Raw genomic sequence first — 21,502 nt, forward strand, 5'->3', positions numbered from 1 at the left:
TTCACATTCTGAAATTATAACTCGATGAAAAACTTAATCAATAGACTTAATCAATAGACTAATTTGAAGTCAATAATTCCTTTATTTCAAAATTCAAATTTAAATCTAAATTTAACCACAATTTTAAATAAAAATCACAATTTAAAACCTAAAAATTCTATATCATAAATATAATTTCCAATTTAAAGTTTGAATGTCAAATAACAATCACAATCAGTAATTTTAATTAATGTATATCTATTACAACTAGGGGTGATCATTTTCGGTTCGGTTCGGTTTTTACATATAAAAAACAACCAAACCGGTTTTTTTTTTGAAAAAAAAACCCGAAACCAAACCGAAACCGAGTCAAATCGACCGGTTTCAATCCGATCCGGTTCGATTCTTGATTTCAAAAAACCGAGAAAACCTATGCCTTGTTTCCTGAACCTTGTCACTATCAAACAAAACAAACCTAACAAGATCTTGTTTGAGATTTAACTGGTATTGTTTGAGAAACAAAACAAACTTATGCCTCATTTCCTTAGCCTTGCCACCATCGAGATCCAGCAAATGGAAGTAGTGGTCTTCCTTTTCATTCTCAACAAGTTCAACAGTTCCCTTTCATCCATTCCTTTTCAACTTCTCATAATAATTCTTAGCTACAACAATCCAAGTCTTCCTCAACTACAAAGATCAACGTTCTCTCGCACTCAAGCCTAGCAAGATCCGCTACACCCAGATTCATCTTAGGATCAAGAGTCAAGAGGGTGCTGCTTCTAAGTCTAGGGAGAGGGACAAGGAGAGGCGAGGGGGCTGAGGGGGAGGGGGAGGCAGGGGGCTAGGGTTACTGGCTGGGGGGATAACTTTTTATATTTATAGTACCATTTTCTATTTATAGTGCATTTTTTTTGAACCGGTTCGGTTCAGTCCGGGTTAACCGGTTCTTGCATTACAAAACCGAAACGCGAACCGAACCGGGATTTTTTCTAACTATTCTAATCGGTTTGATCGGTTTTATTTTTCGGTTCGGTTTTTTCGGTTTTTATTTTATTTTATCGGTTTATTTGGTTTTTCGGTTTTTTTGCACACCCCTAATTACAACGATGTCAATCTCGTCCTTAAATACAAGGAAAACGCATATAATCATCTTATTTTTTCAATATAGCTTGTTCAATCAAGATGAAGTATTTCTTAGCATTACATGACATGATTTCTAGAGTGCCACCACATGTCCCTTCTTTCTCCTCAAATCGCGAATTGCTAGAAAGTGACCCTTGTCTCTCTGTACACAAAGACAAAGGTGAATTTTAATTATAGTTATAAAACTAACTTGGTGATTTATAATTTTAGATAAGTTAATTTTTATTTTGAATTATTTTTTATATTCACACAATTAAATTTAGTTAATTTAACTAATTTTCAGTTAAATATTAATAAAAAAACAACACAAAAACCTAAAATCAACTCAAAATAATTTTTTTTTCTAACTTTAGATCTAGTTTTTAAAACAAATGAAAAATCTAAGTTGAACTCTTTTTATTAAATAGAATATTTTAACATTAAAATTGATTTTTCTTGTTGGTCAATTTTCTCTCTCAAATTTAGCATTCTCTCTCACTTTTATTAAACTAGAAACTAAAAAGTAAAAGAAATAAATTTCTTTTACAAAAATTGAATTGAAAAGAACTATATTTACACGGCAAACTTGTAATGAAGTCTTGCTGCTTGACTTGTCTGTTTTCCCACACTGGAAATTCTAGAATAGGGCAATCCGTCCCCATGCAGAAGAAGGAGCTCAAATTATCTCCCCAACAAAATAATACATAATTTTAAAAAAATCACGAATAAGGACATGATCTATATTAGCCTTCCACATTCATCTAAAGCAACATGTTAGCCTAATTTGAATGCAGCAACACGAAAGAAAGGCATAAATTAAGAAATTAAGGACCCATGGAGAAAACTTAATCAAAACTCCTTTCCTGGATAACAATAGTGTACTAAATCAAGTATAAAGACCGGGGCACATGAAAGAAACTCTTTATGAGGCTAAAATCTGGTTAAGAAATGAAGACCATCGATCCGAACATAAACAAAACTTGCCTCTTTGATGATGTGTTCTTGTCTGCTACTCCGCCACTCTGTTGCGTTCCTGGTGGCTGTGAGGATTGAGGAAACAAAGCTCAACAGCTTGAGCTTGGAAAGAACGAAGAAAGGGCACCTGATTGCTTCTATCAGAGTTGGTGGTTGTGAGGGTCGAGTTGGAGATTTTGATTTTCATTCCCGGGTGTCCGGTACGAGTAATGAGGATGAAAATAAATAATAATAATAAAAAAAATCAGACCCGTCGGTTTGGATTCGATCAAGCTGGATCGACAAAATGAATTTCTAAAAAATTTATTCGGATTAAACGAATTTCACAAAATCAAAATCTTGAACAATTCAACTACAAACTTAGCTCGGATTATGGTACGTAATCTTAAAAATCGTTCTCTGTATTCCATTCTGTTGGTTCATGAAGCCAGTACCGTGGAGCTGAATTCTATATTTTGGTCAAACAAACAAGAGTTTTAATTCCATTCCACGCTCTAGTTTCTACCAAGGAAGACTTGACAAATACTTCAAGCACAGACAATGTAGTGGTCCATCGGGATTGTTGAGAACAAAGAGAAAAAAAAGATGAGAATTTTTATGATTCCAACAATTTACTTTTTCAAAAATTAGAAAAACAACGTCTGGACGCGTTTCCAAACCAAACCTTAAACCCACTTAACGGGCAAAAAGACTTGCCCCGTTCAACAAGGAAGCTAAAATGTCGAGATTGGAAGGGAACTGCCCTGCAGGAGTGCTATATAAACAAGCCAGATTATCAATGTCTAGCATCCATAAGTTCTCCTCTCGAACCCACAAGTGAAGGAGAGTCCTGGATTTGATCATGTCTACAATGACAGCTAGAAGTTTTCCGATTTTTGTAGCCATTTTACTTCTTGTCGCGATGCAATCACGCACCATCCAATCAAAACCAAGTGGAGATCCTTTTGGGTTCATCAAACACCTGGAGGGATGCCACAAGAATGAATCTGTCAAAGGGCTTCAGGAGCTCAAAAGATATCTTGAGAAATTTGGATACCTGAACTATGGTCATCAAGGAAAGAAGGGCCATGACCATGCCAATGACGATGAGTTCGATGATCTTTTAGAGTCTGCAGTCAAGGCATACCAGCAGAACCATCATTTGAACGTTACAGGAAGCCTAGACAACAGTACAGTGCACGAAATGATGCAGCCTCGATGTGGCGTGCCAGATGTTGTCAATGGCACAAAGCATTACCATACTCACAAGTCCATCCACACACTGGCTCACTACAATTTCATTCCTGGAAATCCTAGATGGACAAAAAGGCAACTGACGTACACGTTTCGTTCCAGTGTCCAAGTCCCGGCTGCACAGAACATAAGGTCCATCTGCGCAAAAGCTTTTCAAAGATGGGCACAGGTCACCGAATTCACTTTTCAGGAAGTTACCGGTAGCTCCCCTGCAGATATTGTAATCGGATTCCATCGCGGAGACCATAACGATGGTTCCGCCTTCGACGGTCCTCAAGGGGTCTTAGCCCATGCTACTTCACCAGCTAGGAATGCAATTTTCCATTTCGATGCGGATGAAAATTGGAGTGAAAACCCAGGACCTAACCAGATGGACCTGGAATCTGTAGCCGTGCATGAAATAGGACATCTTCTCGGTCTCGACCACAATGATGATCCAAATGCCGATGCCATCATGTCTTCCAGAATTTCTTTTGGGATTGCGAAAAGGGATTTGCGTGCGGATGATATTCAGGGCGTACGAGCTTTATACGGATTCGCTAATTGAAGCACGTACGAAGGGAGAATGATGCTTGCAGTTTCTATTATCTAAATTAAGAATAAATTTCCATCAGTTTCCAGTTACGAATTTGTGTTTAATTAGGCCATCCTGATCGATCTTAGAGAGGTGGTTAGAGTCTTTATTTGCAAAGTATCTCCTTGCAAGCCTAAGACTGTTTTGTAAACCATTTCTTCGAGATTGTAAATAAATTATGTTTGCAAAATACAAATAAACGCTGATTATTTGGACGAGTCTCTTCAAGGTCTATTTGTGCAGCCAGCCGCCTGCTGTCTGTGTCACAGAGCATTACCGCAGGCATAATAATTCCGTCCATACTGTACTCTATATTTTCATTCGACGAAACCCAAGATGTCCACCAGAGAAAAGACATTTAGTGTATAGGAATTAGGATTGGTTCTAGCTAGTGGTCAAGTCCATCGCACAGACGCACACAGAGCATAACGTCTATCAGCTGCAATCTGTGGAGAAGCCTTTCAAATACAGAGACAAGTTTGCCCAATTTGTTTTGATAATGCACAAATTGAATTGCCATATGCAAACCCTCTCTCCCCCACAACTCGAACAATCATTATTTTTTTTCATTGAACACTTCCACGGATTTTTTCTTGGCTTGGTGCGAGCAACAAAGTACAAACATAGCTATCTTGCTTATACTGAACAAGAAGACCACCTCAGCTTAACTATGAATTATCCCTCTTGTATTATTTGGATATCGTTTCAAGGCACTTGAGCCATTAAAAACGGTGAGCATGAACCCTATGAACTATTTTCTTTATTTAAAGAAAAAAATCATTACAAATAATTACCTATTCTCTCGAGGTATTATTTTTAATTGCTAGGTAAACTGCATGCTTTCATCATCGTTATCTAGAATCTGAATCTAAAGAAAGGCTATAAGAAAAAAAATAATCTCATGAACAGATAGGTATGGATATGAGTGACCTGTTTTAAGAACCAATCAAGAAAAAAATTAATCTCACGCATGAAAACTTTCTCTGATACCTGACCGATGGAGAAAATAATAATTGAGTGATGTGGAATGGTTTTAGGCTTTCAGCCGCACATTATAACGAAAAGGCTAAAAAATATCATCACATCACACTATATATTGATTCCAGTCTATTCAACTTATGAAAGAGGAACCTTCATCATCAACAAATACAATATTTGTGAAGAAATTTTAAAATTATTTTATTATATTGAAAGAAACAAAATATTTCTGTTTTGAAGTGAAATTTGTATAATTGGTCCAATAATAACGAAAACCTCTACATCACTACGTAGTTTCAATCAATTCATGAATTCAGTATATTCAACTTTTTGTTTTCCTTTATCTATTGGTAAATTTATCAGTAATTTTATTATTAATAAATTAAAAATCACCGATAATAATTTTTTTAATGAAATATTTCTGTCCGTGAATAAATGTAAATGTAATGATTCTGTTAGTGTCACGATGTTCAATAATTGAAAGAATTCAGTCCATACATGACAATATCCATGGAAAAGTTGAAAACCATACCTTAACATCTCTGATTGAAATGTTAAAACGTCAACGACATGTTAGCTTTCTGTCAATTTATTCTTGAAAAAACATAATGGATACCCTTAGGAGATCATATCTTCTGGTTGGGGCACTATATATTTATGTACGTGGAGTTTCATGTTCATACCTGAAGAAGTCCTAACCAATTGAAAGAGGCTTCCAAGTATGGCAGAAAAAACCTTCAAATTTCTAGTATCCCTTTTTCTTCTCCTAGTGATTCTGATAAAATTTGTCCAGTCAGAACCAACTGGGCACCATCCATTCAAATCCATCCTGAACCTTGTGGAAAGCCAAAAAGGTCAATCTGTTTCCAAGCTGCACCTTGTAAAACAGTATCTGAAGAAATTTGGATACTTGGATTATGATCTTTCAAGTAACAAGAACCTGAACCAGGTTGACGATGACGAGTTCGATGACCATTTGGAGTCTGCAATCAGAACCTATCAGCAAAACTTTCATTTGGAAGTCACTGGAAGGCTAGACAAACATACAGTGAATCAAATGATGAAGCCTAGATGTGGCGTGGCTGATATCTTCAATAGCACAAAGCACCGCAATACTTCCAAGTCTTCTGATGGGGTGGCCAATGCTGACTATTCGTTCTTCCCCGGAGCCCCCAGATGGTCCAAAAAGCATTTGAAGTACACGTTTGGCGCAACCGTCCAGGTCGCCGGTGCAGAGAGTATAAGGTCTGTTTGCAAACAATCCTTTCAAAAATGGGCACAAGTTACTGACTTCTCGTTCGAAGAAGTGCCTAATTCTGCCGATGCTGATATTAAAATCGCCTTTTACCAACTAGACCACGGAGATGATGAACCATTTGATGGCCCTGGAGGAATCTTTGCCCATGGTTTTAGACCAACAATCGGGATTCTACATTTTGATGCTGATGAAACTTGGAGCAGCAATCCTGGACGTCTAGAGCTAGACCTGGAATCCGTCGCCGTGCATGAAATAGGTCACTTACTCGGGCTTGGTCACAGCGGAGACCATCAAGATGCAATCATGTATCCATACTTTGATTATGGAAAGATAAAAAGGAGTCTGCAAGAGGATGACATCGAAGGTATCCGTGACCTCTATGGACTTTGATTAAAAGCCACATATAACTAAAAGATTATTATGGCCTGTTGTTGTATTAGCAAATAAAGGATTTGTAAGTGGATTTTAAAATATGTGAAGAAGTCACTTCCATATAATCTTATCTCCTTGTAATCGTAGAATAATTGCAATTGAAGTTTTCCAGCCTGCATGTTTCTTTCTAGATATAATTAGTGTTCAGGAAATTTGGAGTTTGACAAAAGCCTATTTTGCTAACCAGATTTTAATTTTTCGAGTTCTGCAATCAACCAAAAGTGCAGTGGCAATTAGAATATGCTCCTTATATATATATATATATGAACTTGCACATCACACTAAAATGTGATTTACTTCACAGCTGATACATTAAAAATTAATTTCACTAACCACATTCTTCTCTATCACATAAGCTCGAAAAAAAAATCTTTAAAAAATAAGAATAAGTTTGATAAATAATGTATTTTCACCGACTCAAATTGAATAAATTTTGAAATTTATTTTAAATAAAAAGATTTACTAGAAAAAAAAAAATCGATTAAATTACTTAAATAGTGGAAATCAATTCCAGCATAAAATTGGTTTCGAAAGGCAGCAAAGGTATAACAATAATTTGACTCATCGAGCCACTAGAGATGATTATCTCCGTTGACTCATTAACGGCTGTTAATTAATACTGGAGTGTGGGCCTCTAATTCCCTTTTCTGTTTTCTGCACCTACTTGGGCTGAAGTAGAGCCCATACACCTGCCTTTCTGTAAGGTTTTTTTTTTGGTGAAAACCCAGATTCAACGTCTAAAAAGATTGTTACTGGATAAAAGCCCAACTGCAACACTGAGCAAAATGGGTTAGCCAGTAAAGAAAGGGAAAAAAAAAATTGTTAGAAAGAATTTGAAGCTGGTGTTTAGGATTGTACTAGTTAGTTGTGGTTTAAAGTTTAGTATTTTTAAAAAAATATATTAAAATAATTTTTTTAATTTTTAAAAATTATTTTTGAGATCAACATATTAAAATAATCTAAAAATAATAATTTTTAATAAAATAATTTTATTTTATTTTAAAAAAATATAATTTTAACAAAAATACATCTTTAAATCAATCCAGAATTACTATGTCAACTCATGCAGACTAACAAATAGAAGAAAATAATATTTTTTTGACAAAAATTGAATTGAGAAACTATGTTTACACGGAAAACTCGTAATGAAGACTTGCTACTTGACTTGTCTGTTTTCCCACACTGTGGAAATTCTAGAACATGGCTCAAATTCTCTCCCCAACACATTAATACATAATTAGAAAACAAAGGCATAAGGAATCCATGGAGAAAACTTAATCAAAACCCCTTTCCTGGATAACAATAGTATACATGAAATATTGATACAAGAAACTCAACAGCTCGAGCTTGGAAAGAACGAAGAAAGGACTCATGAATTCAATATTTTGGCCAAACAAACAAGAGTTTTAATTCCATATTCCATGCTCTAGGTTCTAGCAAGGAAGACTTGACAAATACTACAATCAGAGACAATTTAGTGGTCCATCGGAAGAATTAAAACTTATGAAAAACAAAGAGAAAAAAAAGGAGAGAATTTTTATGATTCCAACAATTTACTTTTTCAAAATTTAGAAAAACAACGTCTGGACGCGTTTCCAAACCAAACCTTAAACCCTCTTAACGGGCAAAAAGACTTCCCCGTTCAACAAGGAAGCTAAAATGTCGAGATTGGAAGGGAACTGCCCTGCAGGAGTGCTATATAAACAAGCCAGATTATCAATGTCTAGCATCCATAAGTTCTCCTCTCGAACCCACAAGTGAAGGAGAGTCCTGGATTTGATCATGTCTACAATGACAGCTAGAAGTTTTCCGATTTTTGTAGCCATTTTACTTCTTGTCGCGATGCAATCACGCACCATCCAATCAAAACCGAGTGGAGATCCTTTTGGGTTCATCAAACACCTGGAGGGATGCCACAAGAATGAATCTGTCAAAGGGCTTCAGGAGCTCAAAAGATATCTTGAGAAATTTGGATACCTGAACTATGGTCATCAAGGAAAGAAGGGCCATGACCATGCCAATGACGATGAGTTCGATGATCTTTTAGAGTCTGCAGTCAAGGCATACCAGCAGAACCATCATTTGAACGTTACAGGAAGCCTAGACAACAGTACAGTGCACGAAATGATGCAGCCTCGATGTGGCGTGCCAGATGTTGTCAATGGCACAAAGCATTACCATACTCACAAGTCCATCCACACACTGGCTCACTACAATTTCATTCCTGGAAATCCTAGATGGACAAAAAGGCAACTGACGTACACGTTTCGTTCCAGTGTCCAAGTCCCGGCTGCACAGAACATAAGGTCCATCTGCGCAAAAGCTTTTCAAAGATGGGCTCAGGTCACCGAATTCACTTTTCAGGAAGTTACCGGTAGCTCCCCTGCAGATATTGTAATCGGATTCCATCGCGGAGACCATAACGATGGTTCCGCCTTCGACGGTCCTCAAGGGGTCTTAGCCCATGCTACTTCACCAGCTAGGAATGCAATTTTCCATTTCGATGCCGAAGAAAATTGGAGTGAAAACCCAGGACCTAACCAGATGGACCTGGAATCTGTAGCCGTGCATGAAATAGGACATCTTCTCGGTCTCGACCACAATGATGATCCAAATGCCGATGCCATCATGTCTTCCAGAATTTCTTTTGGGATTACGAAAAGGGATTTGCGTGCGGATGATATTCAGGGTGTACGAGCTTTATACGGATTCGCTAATTGAAGCACGTATGAAAGGAGAATGATGCTTGCAGTTTCTATTATCTAAATTAAGAATAAATTTCCATCAGTTTCTAGTTACGAATTTGTGTTTAATTAGGCCATCCTGATCGATCTTAGAGAGGTGGTTAGAGTCTTTATTTGCAAAGTAGGAAACCATTTCTTTGAGATTGTAAATAAATTATGTTGGCAAAATACAAATAAAAGCTGATTATTTGGACGAGTCTCTTCAAGGTCTATTTGTGCAGCCAGCCGCCTGCTGTCTGTGTCACAGAGCATTACCGCAGGCATAATAATTCCGTCCATACTGTACTCTATATTTTCATCCGACGAAACCCAAGATGTCCACCAGAGAAAAGGCATTTAATTAATGTATGTGAATTGGGATCGGTTCTAGTCTCCAAGTCCATCGCACACAGAGCATAGCGTTTATCAGCTGTAATCTGTGGACAAGCCTTTCAAATCTAGAAACAAGTTTGCCCAATTTGTTTTGATATGGCACAAATTGAACACGTCCACGCATGAAAACTTTCTCTTAATTATACCTGACCGATGGAGAAAATAATATTTGAGTTTCTTCCAAAATTATTATTATTTTTTAAAAAATCAGATAAAAAAATTAAAGAGAAAAAACAACAACCGGCAATTTGATAAGAAGAGGTTGAGAAGGGTTGCTGTAAGAACTAAACTCAGATTTTGAATAAAATTGAAAGCTTAATTGCACCTTATTATACTCAAGATCAAAAGACAATTGAGATTTCAGGATAAATTAAATGATTATCAGACGAATTTGTATAAAAATTAAGTGCGAATTTAATTAGATTTATAATAAATCTATTTGATTTAATCATGAGCCCGATTAAAGTTTTAATTAAGTTTAACAATTAATTTGGATCAAATTAAAATATATAATTAGGTGTAAAGACTTTATTATACTTTTAATTTTTCAAATAAAAACATGCTATGATAAAAAAATAAAAACATATGTATCATCTTTATATTACAAAGACAAATTGAAAAAACAATAAGCTGAGTGCCCAAAATAAGCATCATGTCTATGCCGATACCACAAAGAATCAGTTTAAAATGAACATGTAGTGGTCACAAACAGTCAGAAGCAGTATTGGGTGCTTGAATACCACACTCGATGGACAATTTGAAGCAAATACGATAACTAAAATGTGATACAAATACATGTAGAGCATGAATACACCTCTAAATGAACTTTGAGAAGGTAACAAAAGCTTCTTAGGAGCTTAGCCAAGAAATTCACCTCCAGAATTTTCACATATTTATAAATCTTGCAGCCAAATCTTCCAAAACAATCCCTTCAGATGCGGCGAAAAATGCTAGCACATGGCTTACAAAGAGTTTCTTCCAAAACAATCTCCACTTGGTTTTGATTGAATAGTGTGTGATTGCATCACAACAAGACGAAAAAATGGCTATAAAAAATTGGAAAGGTTGTAGCTGTCGTTGTAGACATAGAATTGAGGACTCCCCTTCAGCTGTCGGGTTTGAGTGGAGAACTCACCCCTTTTTTATTATTTACAATGCACATGAAAATCCATGAATAAAGTTCATAGTCAAAAGTAATACATATTGCCACTGATAACCAAACCTGAAATCAATAAATTTCGATCACAGATTTACAATGTGATGATTGCTACTTTTATATCGATTAACATTAAGCTATGAAATCATTTCAGGATTGAAACATTCTACGAAACAAAGTTGACAAGAATTCTGATTCGTAATTACTTGACCATGGAGTAAACTAAACTTGAAATCAAAATGAGATAGACCCGTGTTATAAATTGATTGGAGAACACTCATGTATTCTGTGTAAATTGAAAGCAACTAGATTAGCAATAACGAATTAGAGACTGAAGACAAGGACCAGGTGAGGTGATTCCCAAAAATAGGTGTTAGGCTCTTCTAATGTGGATGGTTAAATTTGGAATTCTTTTCCACCCATAAATTTTCTCAAGGCTTCAGGAATCTCTACACCATTGTCCGTCGGATTGTTCTCAAGTCAGACATTTTCAAAAGTTCAAGCTCATTTCTTTTAATTTTATTTGAAGTTCTTTTTAGTGATGAAATCCTGTTTTTATGGAAATGATATATTCACTTTTTATTAGTGTTTGTGGAGGGATTATCTATAAAATATAATTTTAGAGTAAAACGTGCTCTAAAAAGTGATCTTTATTAAGAGATTTATATGCAGACATACATGCACAGTTGCAGTTGCTCGCCAACAGACAACCTGCATGCATGTATGAGCTCCTGCGATTTTATTTCAGAATACAAAAGAAAAGGTATCCTCTGTGTAACTGTTCATGGCAAGCTCTAATTACCTTTCCCTCCTCCATATCCAGAGCCATAACCAGACCCGCTACCATAGCCTGAGCCTGAGCCAGAGCCCGATCCTCCTCCTCCACCCCCACCACCTCCTTCTCCTCCTCCTCCTCCACCTCCATTCCCACCCTTGCCACCACCGCTTCCACTTCCACTTCCACTTCCATAGCCTGACCCACTTCCTGATCCAGAGCCTTGACCTCCACCACCACCACCTCCACTGCCACCACCACCACCACCTCCTTGGCCGCCACCTATCCCACTACCAGAACCATAGCCTGAGCCGCTACCAGACCCATAGCCAGAACCTGACCCGTTCCCTCCGCCACTGCCACCACCTCCACCTCCGCCACTGCCTCCGCCTCCTCCTCCTCCACGACCACCAGCACCATATCCTTCACCGCTCCCTGATCCAGAACCGGAACCATAACCCGACCCAAGTCCTGATCCAGATCCACCACCACCACCTCCTCCCTGCCCTCCACCTCCACCTCCGCTAATTGACTGCAGTGTCCTGGCAGCAAAGGCGAGGTCTACAATAAGGAAGACCAGGAAAGCTGTCCCTAACACTCTGGGGCTTGCCATTTCCAGATTATACTCTCACGGCTCAATGTATCTGTATGTTTATGCGTTTCACTCGCTATATGATTTGGTGTCTGGAAATGCTTGAAGTGGTAACCCTATATATAGGCATTGTAAAGGTAACAAGACAAGGTTTTTGAAAAGTTTGGCGTTAATTGTAAAGGTGACGAGACATGGTTTTTGAAAAGTTTGTTATGTTTCTAGTGCCTCTCATTTGTTAATCTTGACTTTTACAGGAGGGCGTCGGTGGTGGGGTTGCGGTACTGTGGAGGACCGTCTGTTTCTGTCTATATGCAATAGAATACAAGCTTTATCCCAACCTTTTCTTTTTTGACTTAGAAGTGTCTTGTAATATTTGACTTCGGCAATGGGACCAATAGCCTGCATTTCCCACTCTTTATCATTCTGTTCATATTTGAGCTCCACTTTTGAGTACACGTATATATTTGTTTTCCATGTACTGGTAGCTGTCCTGCGGTGTTTTATGCTAACGATTGTCTCCATAAGCATAAGTTGACCCGCTAACGGTAGATATCTTTCTACTCTGCGTGTATGCTAACAATGGGCTAAGCTTGCACAACAAACTGGGTTGTTCAGTCAATATTTCTTATTTCTGTTACACTTGGAATTAAATTTCTTTTCCCACAATATCAAAGACATATTCCACCCTTGAATATAAATAGATCTGTGCTTAAAAACCGCGTTCGAATGTCTGACTTCTATTTTTAAACCTTGGTGCCTGTTCCGGTGTATGAAAGGACACCATCCTTGCATCACTGCTAGCAGAATGTTAGGCCATCTGCGTGGTTGATATACTGAACAGTCTTCTACTCATGCACAGATTGAATTTCAGTTCCATATGCACAGTCAGCATCGATAATCACTTTAGATACAATTTTTAGCACTGAAACTGAAATTAAATAAGTACACATACAAATATATAATTTTATTAAATATATGAACGGGTACAATCTCTATGTAATATATTCTTTCAAAAGAATATGGCAATCCTCTGATTTTTTTTCTTCAATTTGATGTATGGTGACTTGATTTATTTGAGTAATCAAGCTAAGATTTGTGCTTTGTAAGAAGACGAATTTGAGTGTGTATTGCGAAGCGAGATGTTGTGATTTGATGCTTGGAAGACTACCTTGATTTGTCTTTAAAGTGTTGCTGAAGAACTCTTATGAGATGTTTTGGCTTGATCCAACAGAGTTTCGTTCTTTTTAGACTTCAAGCATAGATGAAGGAGGCTTGAGAACTCTTTGAGAAAGAGCTTCATTGCTTGAAGAGAGAGAGAGAGAGAGAGAGAGAGAGCTTCATAGCTTTGAAGAGCTTGTCTTTAAAAAAATTTGTATCTCCAGTAATCCTTTTTCTTTTAGGTTGAGGCCCCTATTTATAGAGATCTATAGGGGTTTTTAGGTTTTTTTTTCAATGCCACATAATATAATTTTATTAGTTGATATTTATTAACGGGATTTTGTATTTATGAAAAGATACCTGATGGGATCTTATTGCAGTTACACTAGGAACTAATAGAATTAAATTTCTTCTCCCACAATATCATAGACACCTTCCACCATTGAATATAAATATGTCTGTACTTTAAAACCGTTTTCGAATGTCTGACTTATATTTTAAACCTTGGAGCCCGTTCTGGTGTGTGAAAGCACACCATCCTTGCATCACTGCAAGCAGAATGTTAGGCCATCTGCATGGTTGATATATTGGACAGTCTTCTACTGCTGCACAGATTGAATTTCAGTTCCATATGCATAGATCATCACTTCCTTTGATGCCATGCTTTAATAAGTCTATGTAAGAGTGCAAGTACATTTAACATTTTTGGTTATCGGGGATCTGCTATTCTGAATTACCTTTACTAATTCCTAGAGTGGCTGTGCCATGAAACATATGCTTTGTGAGAGAGGGGCTGAAAGGGGTGTCTCTTGTTTTTGTTGGCTGGAAGGCAAAGGAGAGGCCAGGGAGGTGTAGTGGCTGTTGAAGGTAGTTTTGGTGACTGGTGGTTGGTAAAGAAGAGAGGTTGTGGCCTAAAGAGGAGATCGAGGGCAGTCGGTAAAGAAGAGAGGTTGTTCAATTTGGTATGGAGACTGGTTGGCATTATGGTACGGTTTGGTTATGATGGAAAATTAAGGTTGATGCTGAGGGGTTTTTCAGTCTGCTCCTTTTTGGGTTCGTGAATGAGAGGCTTTGTTCGTCCTTCTCCTCTTCTTGTGTTGTGTTGGTGTTTTAAATGGAGAGGGGGCTACCATTCTGAAAAATCAATTTGGGCTTGATTGGCTAGAAAATTGATTGACTGGGATTTTGGACCATTAGAGAAGCTGAATCATGAATTAATTAGGGATTAAATCGAATTAATTTGACAAAGTCATTGGATTAAATTGGGCTGAGATGAATTAATTGAATTCAATTGGACTGAATTGAGGTTAATTGGACTGAATTGGTTGGACTGAAAAGAATGGACTAAAACAAAGTTATATAAAACAAATTCAATTGATCATTGGAATATTTACTTCTTTTAATTAAAGTCCTTTTATTTGTAATTTCTTTCAATTCAATTGATCCTTGGGTTTTAATTCTGTTGTTTTCTGTACTCTTTGGCAGGAAAATCACAGGATCACAGAGGGCCATCCATGCAGCTGAGGACATGATAATCCGGAAGGTATCCTAAGCTTCGGAGAGGTAGACAGATTAGCCTTTGACCATGATCTGAATTATTTTTTGTTGCAAATTTCCGTGGACACTGCAATTTCCTAATTTATTTGGTACTGTTTCTCGAGTTTGGTAAGCAGAAACTGCGATAGAAGGAGAAAGAAGGAAGGGGAATTCTTCATTATAGAAAGTATAGGAAATTCTTCTGAGGGTGCAATTTTCTGTCTCTGGAAACAGTTGTTGGATTAGGCTCTATTGGCTTGTCATGATATTAGATGCAATCATGCAACCATGTTTATCTTCTTGATACAATTATTAATAACTTTTAAACTAATACATGTTTTACGTCTGAGCTATGCTTTCAAAGGATACTTTGCAATAGTTAAAATGGAAATTTGCCGAAATATTTCCTTCTGAGTCTTGTTTAGTTGATCCTCATCTTGAGATTTAAGATTTTGCAATCTCTTTCTTATAAATGGGCAATAAATCCAGCAGTGCAGGAAATAATATATAGCTTGTCTTGTGACTGGAAGCATCGAATGCTGATACAGGATGTGGTTGCCATTCCATATCACTTTTACGTTTCTGATTCGAAGAATGGCCTCTTCATGAAATACTAATAGGACTTCTCTGCTGGTGGTTCTATGGTTGTAAAGCTCACTTTGCAACCTCTAATGGCCTTTTGGCCGTCTTCGGTGAGGGATCAAAAACTCCGTGTGACATTGCTGTAGAGAGAGGTATGTAATTTTTCATAACGAAGATGACTCGACTCCATTAACCAGGTCAGACTTTTACTCAGAAATTCTTTTTGACAGTCATGTATCGAGGTTGAGTATTTTCACTTGTGACATGGTTTTTTTTTTTCCTGCATTCAAAGTTAGCACTGCGTCTATCCTGAGTTGTGGAAGGAAACTTTCAATTTTAGAAAGTACAAGCTCTCTTCTTTTAATTTTATTTAAATTCCTTTTCTTGTGATGAGATCTAATTGTTCTTATGGAAACGATACACTCGCATTTGATTTGGTTTTGCGGAGAGATTATCCATAAAATATGTTCTTAGAGTAAAATGTGTTCTTTTATTAATAGCATTTGAAAAAGTGACTTAATTTATCGATAGTGATACACAGATGCATAGTTGAAATCACTCGCCAACATGCTCTGTGCATGCATGTGTGAACTCCTGCAACCTTATTTCAGAATATAAAAGAAAAGGTATCCTCTGTGTTCATGGCAAGCTTTAATTACCTTTCCCTCCTCCATATCCAGAGCCATAACCAGAACCGCTACCATAACCTGAGCCTGAGCCTGAGCCAGAGCCAGATCCTCCTCCTCCACCCCCACCACCTCCTTCTCCTCCTCCTCCTCCACCTCCATTCCCACCCTTGCCACCACCGCTTCCGCTTCCACTTCCACTTCCACTTCCATAGCCTGACCCACTTCCTGATCCAGAGCCTTGACCTCCACCACCACCACCTCCACTGCCACCACCACCACCACCACCTTGGCCGCCACCTATCCCACTACCAGAACCATAGCCTGAGCCGCTACCAGACCCATAGCCAGAACCTGACCCGTTGCCTCCGCCACTGCCACCACCTCCACCTCCGCCACTGCCTCCGCCTCCTCCACGACCACCAGCACCATATCCTTCACCGCTCCCGGATCCAGAACCGGAACCATAACCAGACCCAAGTCCTGATCCAGATCCACCACCTCCACCTCCTCCCTGCCCTCCACCTCCACCTCCGCTAATTGACTGCAGTGTCCTGGCAGCAAAGGCGAGGTCTACAATAAGGAAGACCAGGAAAGCTGTCCCTAACACTCTGGGGCTTGCCATTTCCAGATTATACTCTCACGGCTCAATGTATCTGTATGTTTATGCGTGTCACTCGCTATATGAGAAACCAGTATGTTTTGCTGACTGGAAATGCTTGAAGTGGTAACCCTATATATAGGCATTGTAAAGGTAACAAGACAAGGTTTTTGAAAAGTATGGCATGTATTGCTAAGGTAACGAGACACGGTTTTTGAAAGGTTTCCTAAATTCCTTGTACCTCTCACTTGGTAATCTTACCTATTATAGAAAGGAACGCGTGTTTTGGGTTTCTGTTTCTGTGGAGGGTGGCGGTACTGTGGAGGACTCAATTGATGAAAACAAAAGTTAAGGAACCCAAATGGAAAAAAAAATAAAAAACACACTTCTCTAATCCACCCTCCATTGTGAGTACGTGAACATGTTTAACACTGCTCAACACCCCCAAAATGTTTTAGTATATTTGTTATTTGAAGTCCACTTCGACGGCGTACATGGAATTTTCTTACACTAGCGCTTGTTTAGTGATTTGTTTATCTTAACCTTTGTCTCCTTGAGCATTTGTTCATCATCTACTACTAGGATTTATGTACACAGATATCTTTCTACTCCGCGTGTGTGCTAACAATGGGCAAAACTTGCACAACAAACTGGGTTGTTCAGTCAATATTTCTTATTGCAGTTACACTTTGAGTTAATAGATTTAAATTTCTTTTTCCCACAATATCATAGACACGTTGCATCATTGAATATAAATAGATCTGTACTTCGAAACCGTGTTCGAATGTCTGACTTGTAATTAAAAACCTTGGTGCCTGTTCTGGGGTGTTAAAGCACACCATCCTTGCATCACTGCGAGTGGAATGTTAGGCCATCTGCATGGTTGATACACTGAACAGTCTTCTATTCTTGCACAAATTGAATTTCAGTTCCATACTCACGGAACATCACTTCCTTTGATCGATGCCATGCTTTATTCAGTCTGTGTAAGAGTGATCTGCTATTCTGAATTACTGGTGACCAGAATACTGTATATGTAGAAAAGCTAACCTACTGTTGCCTTTGTTGTTATTTATCTATATAACAGATTTTTTTTTTTTGATAGTAATCGAGAATATTATAAATAATACGCCCCCATTAAAAAGATGAGGGTTGCTAAGGAAGATTACATGGGAAATTAAAAAACATTAAGAAAACAAGAAATCTATAGACCTGACTAATTAATCTAGTTCATGATACATTCATGATTCCTATAAAGATCAAAGCCTGTATAGCTGAAATTTTTAACAAAGAACTTCAACCAAAAGACCAACCGATGAAAGGTGAGGTCAAAAATCACATCCCAATCTGGAGTTTTGTTGTCAAAGATAATGTGGTTGCGCGCTATCCAAATTGACCAGTATAATCCTTTACAGAGAAGGGTAATTGCCTGACGCTGGAATTTTTCTTTTACCATGTTGGACCATTTTTGAAGGTTATGATATGGGTCTTTTGGCAGACAACCTACACACCCAAACCAACTAAATAGTCTGCCCCAAAGAGACCATGATTTTGGACAAAGATGGAAGAGATGATGTATAGTCTCAATCTCCTTGCAGCAGAAAGGACAAAGAGCTTCCTCATAATTGATGATTCTCCTCTCAGCTAAGAAACCCTTTGTGCAGACACTGCCATTGAAAAGAAGCCATATGAACACATCTATTTTTGGAGGCGTAAACCCTTTCCAAAGCAAAGCAGGGGAGTGAAGATGTCCTGAAACATTAAAACCGTCAAAGAGATGGCACCCAGAGGAGACTGTGTAATTGTTGGAGCTATGGTGTTTCCAAATCTTGTTGTCTTCACCATCAGAGAAGACTAGGCCACGTTCCACTTCTGCTATCAAGCTTTCACACATGCAGAGTTCTCGGGATCGAAGGGGTCTTCTCCAAGAAAGATTGATTGAGTTATCTGCTGGGTTATGAACTTTTGCAACGCTTAAAGATTGCTGCAGGGAGAGGTTGTAGAGCCTAGGGAACATGAACTGGAGAAAGGCTGCATAGCCTAGCTAAGAATCAGACCAAAACCTGATGTTTCTCCCATCACCCACCTTAAACCCATCATTGGATTGGATGGGAGCGGCCATGTTGTGATTTAAGGAAATTGCAGATACCATGCCATGCCAAGTTGGAGATAAAGCAGATTACAAGAGTGATTGTCGCATATGTCGGACCCTCACGAGAGCTTGACGTCGAGGTGACCCTTCCTGATAGTAGAGATTTATGTTGGGGTCTTTGTTTTGTGAAAAGGGAGTCGTCACCTAGTGTTATGGTCACTAGAAAACCTAACTGGTCTTTCAGAGATTCTAGGCAAGGGACTGGTTGCGTAAAGGGAAGGTTTTAGCACCCCTAGTACGCCCTACCTAAGGTAAGTTGCTTGGTGTTTGGTTTGCCTTATAATTGCTATGGTGTTGATGTTCTCTAATCCCATCAGTTTCCTAGGATAAGTCTGCTCTGATGAATGAACTTGGGTTCAAAGTCTAAAGGAAAGAACCCTTGGCTAATACAGATCATACCTTTAGATATGTCTATAGAGTGCCCAAGAGAAACGGTGTAGATCTCTTGAAGTCTATGTTTGATTTGAAATAAATTCAGAATTTATGAATTTAGAGACAGCTAAGATAGAAATCTAAGGAGATTGAATGTACTTAAGAGCTCATTTTTCCCTTAGTATTTCAAGTGTTCGCGACTCGTAAATCGCAAGAGAAGGAAAGAAAAAAAGTTTAGAAATCTAAGGAAATTCAAGGTGCTTTAAAAGCCCATTTTTGCCTTAGTATTTCAAATTTTTATGACTCTTAAATTGTGGAATCAAAATTTGAAATGTCCCCTATTATAATTTAGGCTTCTTTCAGGGATATGCAATTAAATTGTTCTAAATAAAATTTTAGGCATAAATCTACCCTTCCGTTAAAAAAGAAACAAGTTGTATTCCTATTAACAATATTTTGAAAATTTACCTTTCATAGGTTTATTTGCCCTTGTGTTATTAAAGGATAATGACTTTGTTGTTCCTGAAAATATTTTGATATTTACCACTTGGGGTTTTCTTATCTAAATATTAATAGTGAACAATGATGAATTATTCCCAATAATATTTTTGAATATTAACCCCTTTTGGGGTTTCTTTATCCAAATATTTGTGGTGAATAATAACGAATTATTCCTAATAGTATTTTGGATATTAACTCCTTTGGGGTTTCTTTATCCAAACATTAATAATGAATAATAACAAATTATTCCTAATAATATTTGGATATTTACCCCTTTTGAGATTTCTTTATCAAAAATATTAATAGTGTATAAAAACGAAATCCCAAAAAAAGATTTTTATATTTTTGGAATATTGGCCAACACCCTTTGGAATTTTACAAACATGTTGTAAAATCCAAGATGCAAGGAAATAATATTTTTTGTTGTGTTTAAGAAATCCATGCGAAAACACATTGTTTTTGAAATCTTGAATATTTGTTTTTTTCTCTTTTGAAAGGAAATTTAAATATATTAGGGTATTAGCCGTATGCAACATACAAAAAGAATTTTATAAAAAAAAAAAAACACAACTACGCCATTAAACCAAATATTACAGTAAAAAAAAACCATATATATATATGTACCCTAGCATTCACATGAAGCTTACAACGGTTCCACTCAAAACACCAAGCCCCAGCATACCCACTTAAACTTAAATTCTGAATACAAGTCTGCAAATTATTCTCAAGAAGGAAAACATAAGTCCACACGCACCGAAAAAATACCAAGTTCTGAAAACTAACAATTATAAACAGAAACAGTAACCCACCACCATCCTTTTTATCTTGAAACAAATGCCATGCTGGTTTCACACGGGCGGGAAAGAATACATATTAAAATGTTGAGACCAAAAACAAACATGTATGTTGTCTTATTTTCACAAAAAACAGAGACCAAAAGCATGCAACCGAAACCTGCCAAAAAAAGGAAAAAAAAAACAACCAGGTACTTTGATTAAACAGCCCCTCCCTCACGTTTTCCATTCTTTCATCTGCACCTAGAAGCCACCTATTCCTATGCAAATGTTCCATTTGCAAAGAGGCGATCAAAGCAACGGAAGGTAGGGTGATGAAAATCTTTACTACCCAACAGTTTCTCACAGCAGTAGAACAAGAAAACTAGACATAGCTTATCAACTCAAAGCCTAAATACAGTATGGCCCATCATCTTCGACAGGAGGGGATTAAGTCCATCTACAATGGAAGCTAAACATTTGAGACCGAACTAAGACAGACCACGTTGCTCGCCTCCCTTTTTTTTGATTTTAAGACGCTGCCAGGGTTGGTTTTATGCAAAAAATGAAAGCCGAAAGAGCATGCCTTTGTATCATGTATATCGAAGACACCAAAGCAGAAAACAACAAATCAAATGGCCAGCTACCTCTCTTTCAAAGAAGGAAGGAAAACACACTCCAAAGCCAGCCGAAACATCACCCTCTTGAAGAGGACTTTCTCTCATTTTTTCTCTCTAAATGAGTCGCCGTATGAGTAACTAGCAGAAGGGAAAAAAACAACGCAGCTCTAACATGAAATAATAATCTAAAAGGCATGGGAGGATGGCAAGAAATATTCAACTTTGTTACTAAGATGGAAAACGAACGTCCCAAAACAGAACAGAAAATAGATTTTAGGAAAGAAAAGAGAAACTAAACAAACAACTTTACAGATGTTAAAGAAAAAAAAGAAAATCAAGACTCATACCTGCTGATCCTGCACGTTTGAATGCAGAGAAACGAGATGCAACT

The 21,502-nt window shown here is 37.6% G+C and overlaps 3 protein-coding genes across 3 annotated transcripts; all 3 read left to right on the top strand.

Moving 5' to 3' along the window:
* Positions 1-2,884: 2,884 nt before the first annotated feature.
* Positions 2,885-4,091, top strand: LOC118030462 (metalloendoproteinase 5-MMP). The gene has a single exon (XM_035034579.2). The coding sequence runs from the start codon at positions 2,918-2,920 to the stop codon at positions 3,854-3,856; it is 939 nt and encodes a 312-aa protein (XP_034890470.1). The 5' UTR covers positions 2,885-2,917; the 3' UTR covers positions 3,857-4,091.
* A 1,491-nt stretch (positions 4,092-5,582) lies between these two features.
* LOC118030506 (metalloendoproteinase 5-MMP) lies at positions 5,583-6,509 on the top strand. Its single transcript, XM_035034641.1, has one exon. It carries the CDS (start codon positions 5,583-5,585, stop codon positions 6,507-6,509), a length of 927 nt encoding a protein of 308 aa, XP_034890532.1.
* Positions 6,510-8,309: 1,800 nt separating this feature from the next.
* Positions 8,310-9,530, top strand: LOC118030464 (metalloendoproteinase 5-MMP). Its single transcript, XM_035034580.2, has one exon. It carries the CDS (start codon positions 8,334-8,336, stop codon positions 9,270-9,272), a length of 939 nt encoding a protein of 312 aa, XP_034890471.1. The 5' UTR covers positions 8,310-8,333; the 3' UTR covers positions 9,273-9,530.
* The last annotated feature ends 11,972 nt before the right edge of the window (positions 9,531-21,502 follow it).

This window comes from Populus alba, chromosome 8 (genome assembly GCF_005239225.2).
Source record: "Populus alba chromosome 8, ASM523922v2, whole genome shotgun sequence".
In the NCBI taxonomy this organism is placed as follows: Eukaryota; Viridiplantae; Streptophyta; class Magnoliopsida; order Malpighiales; family Salicaceae; genus Populus; species Populus alba.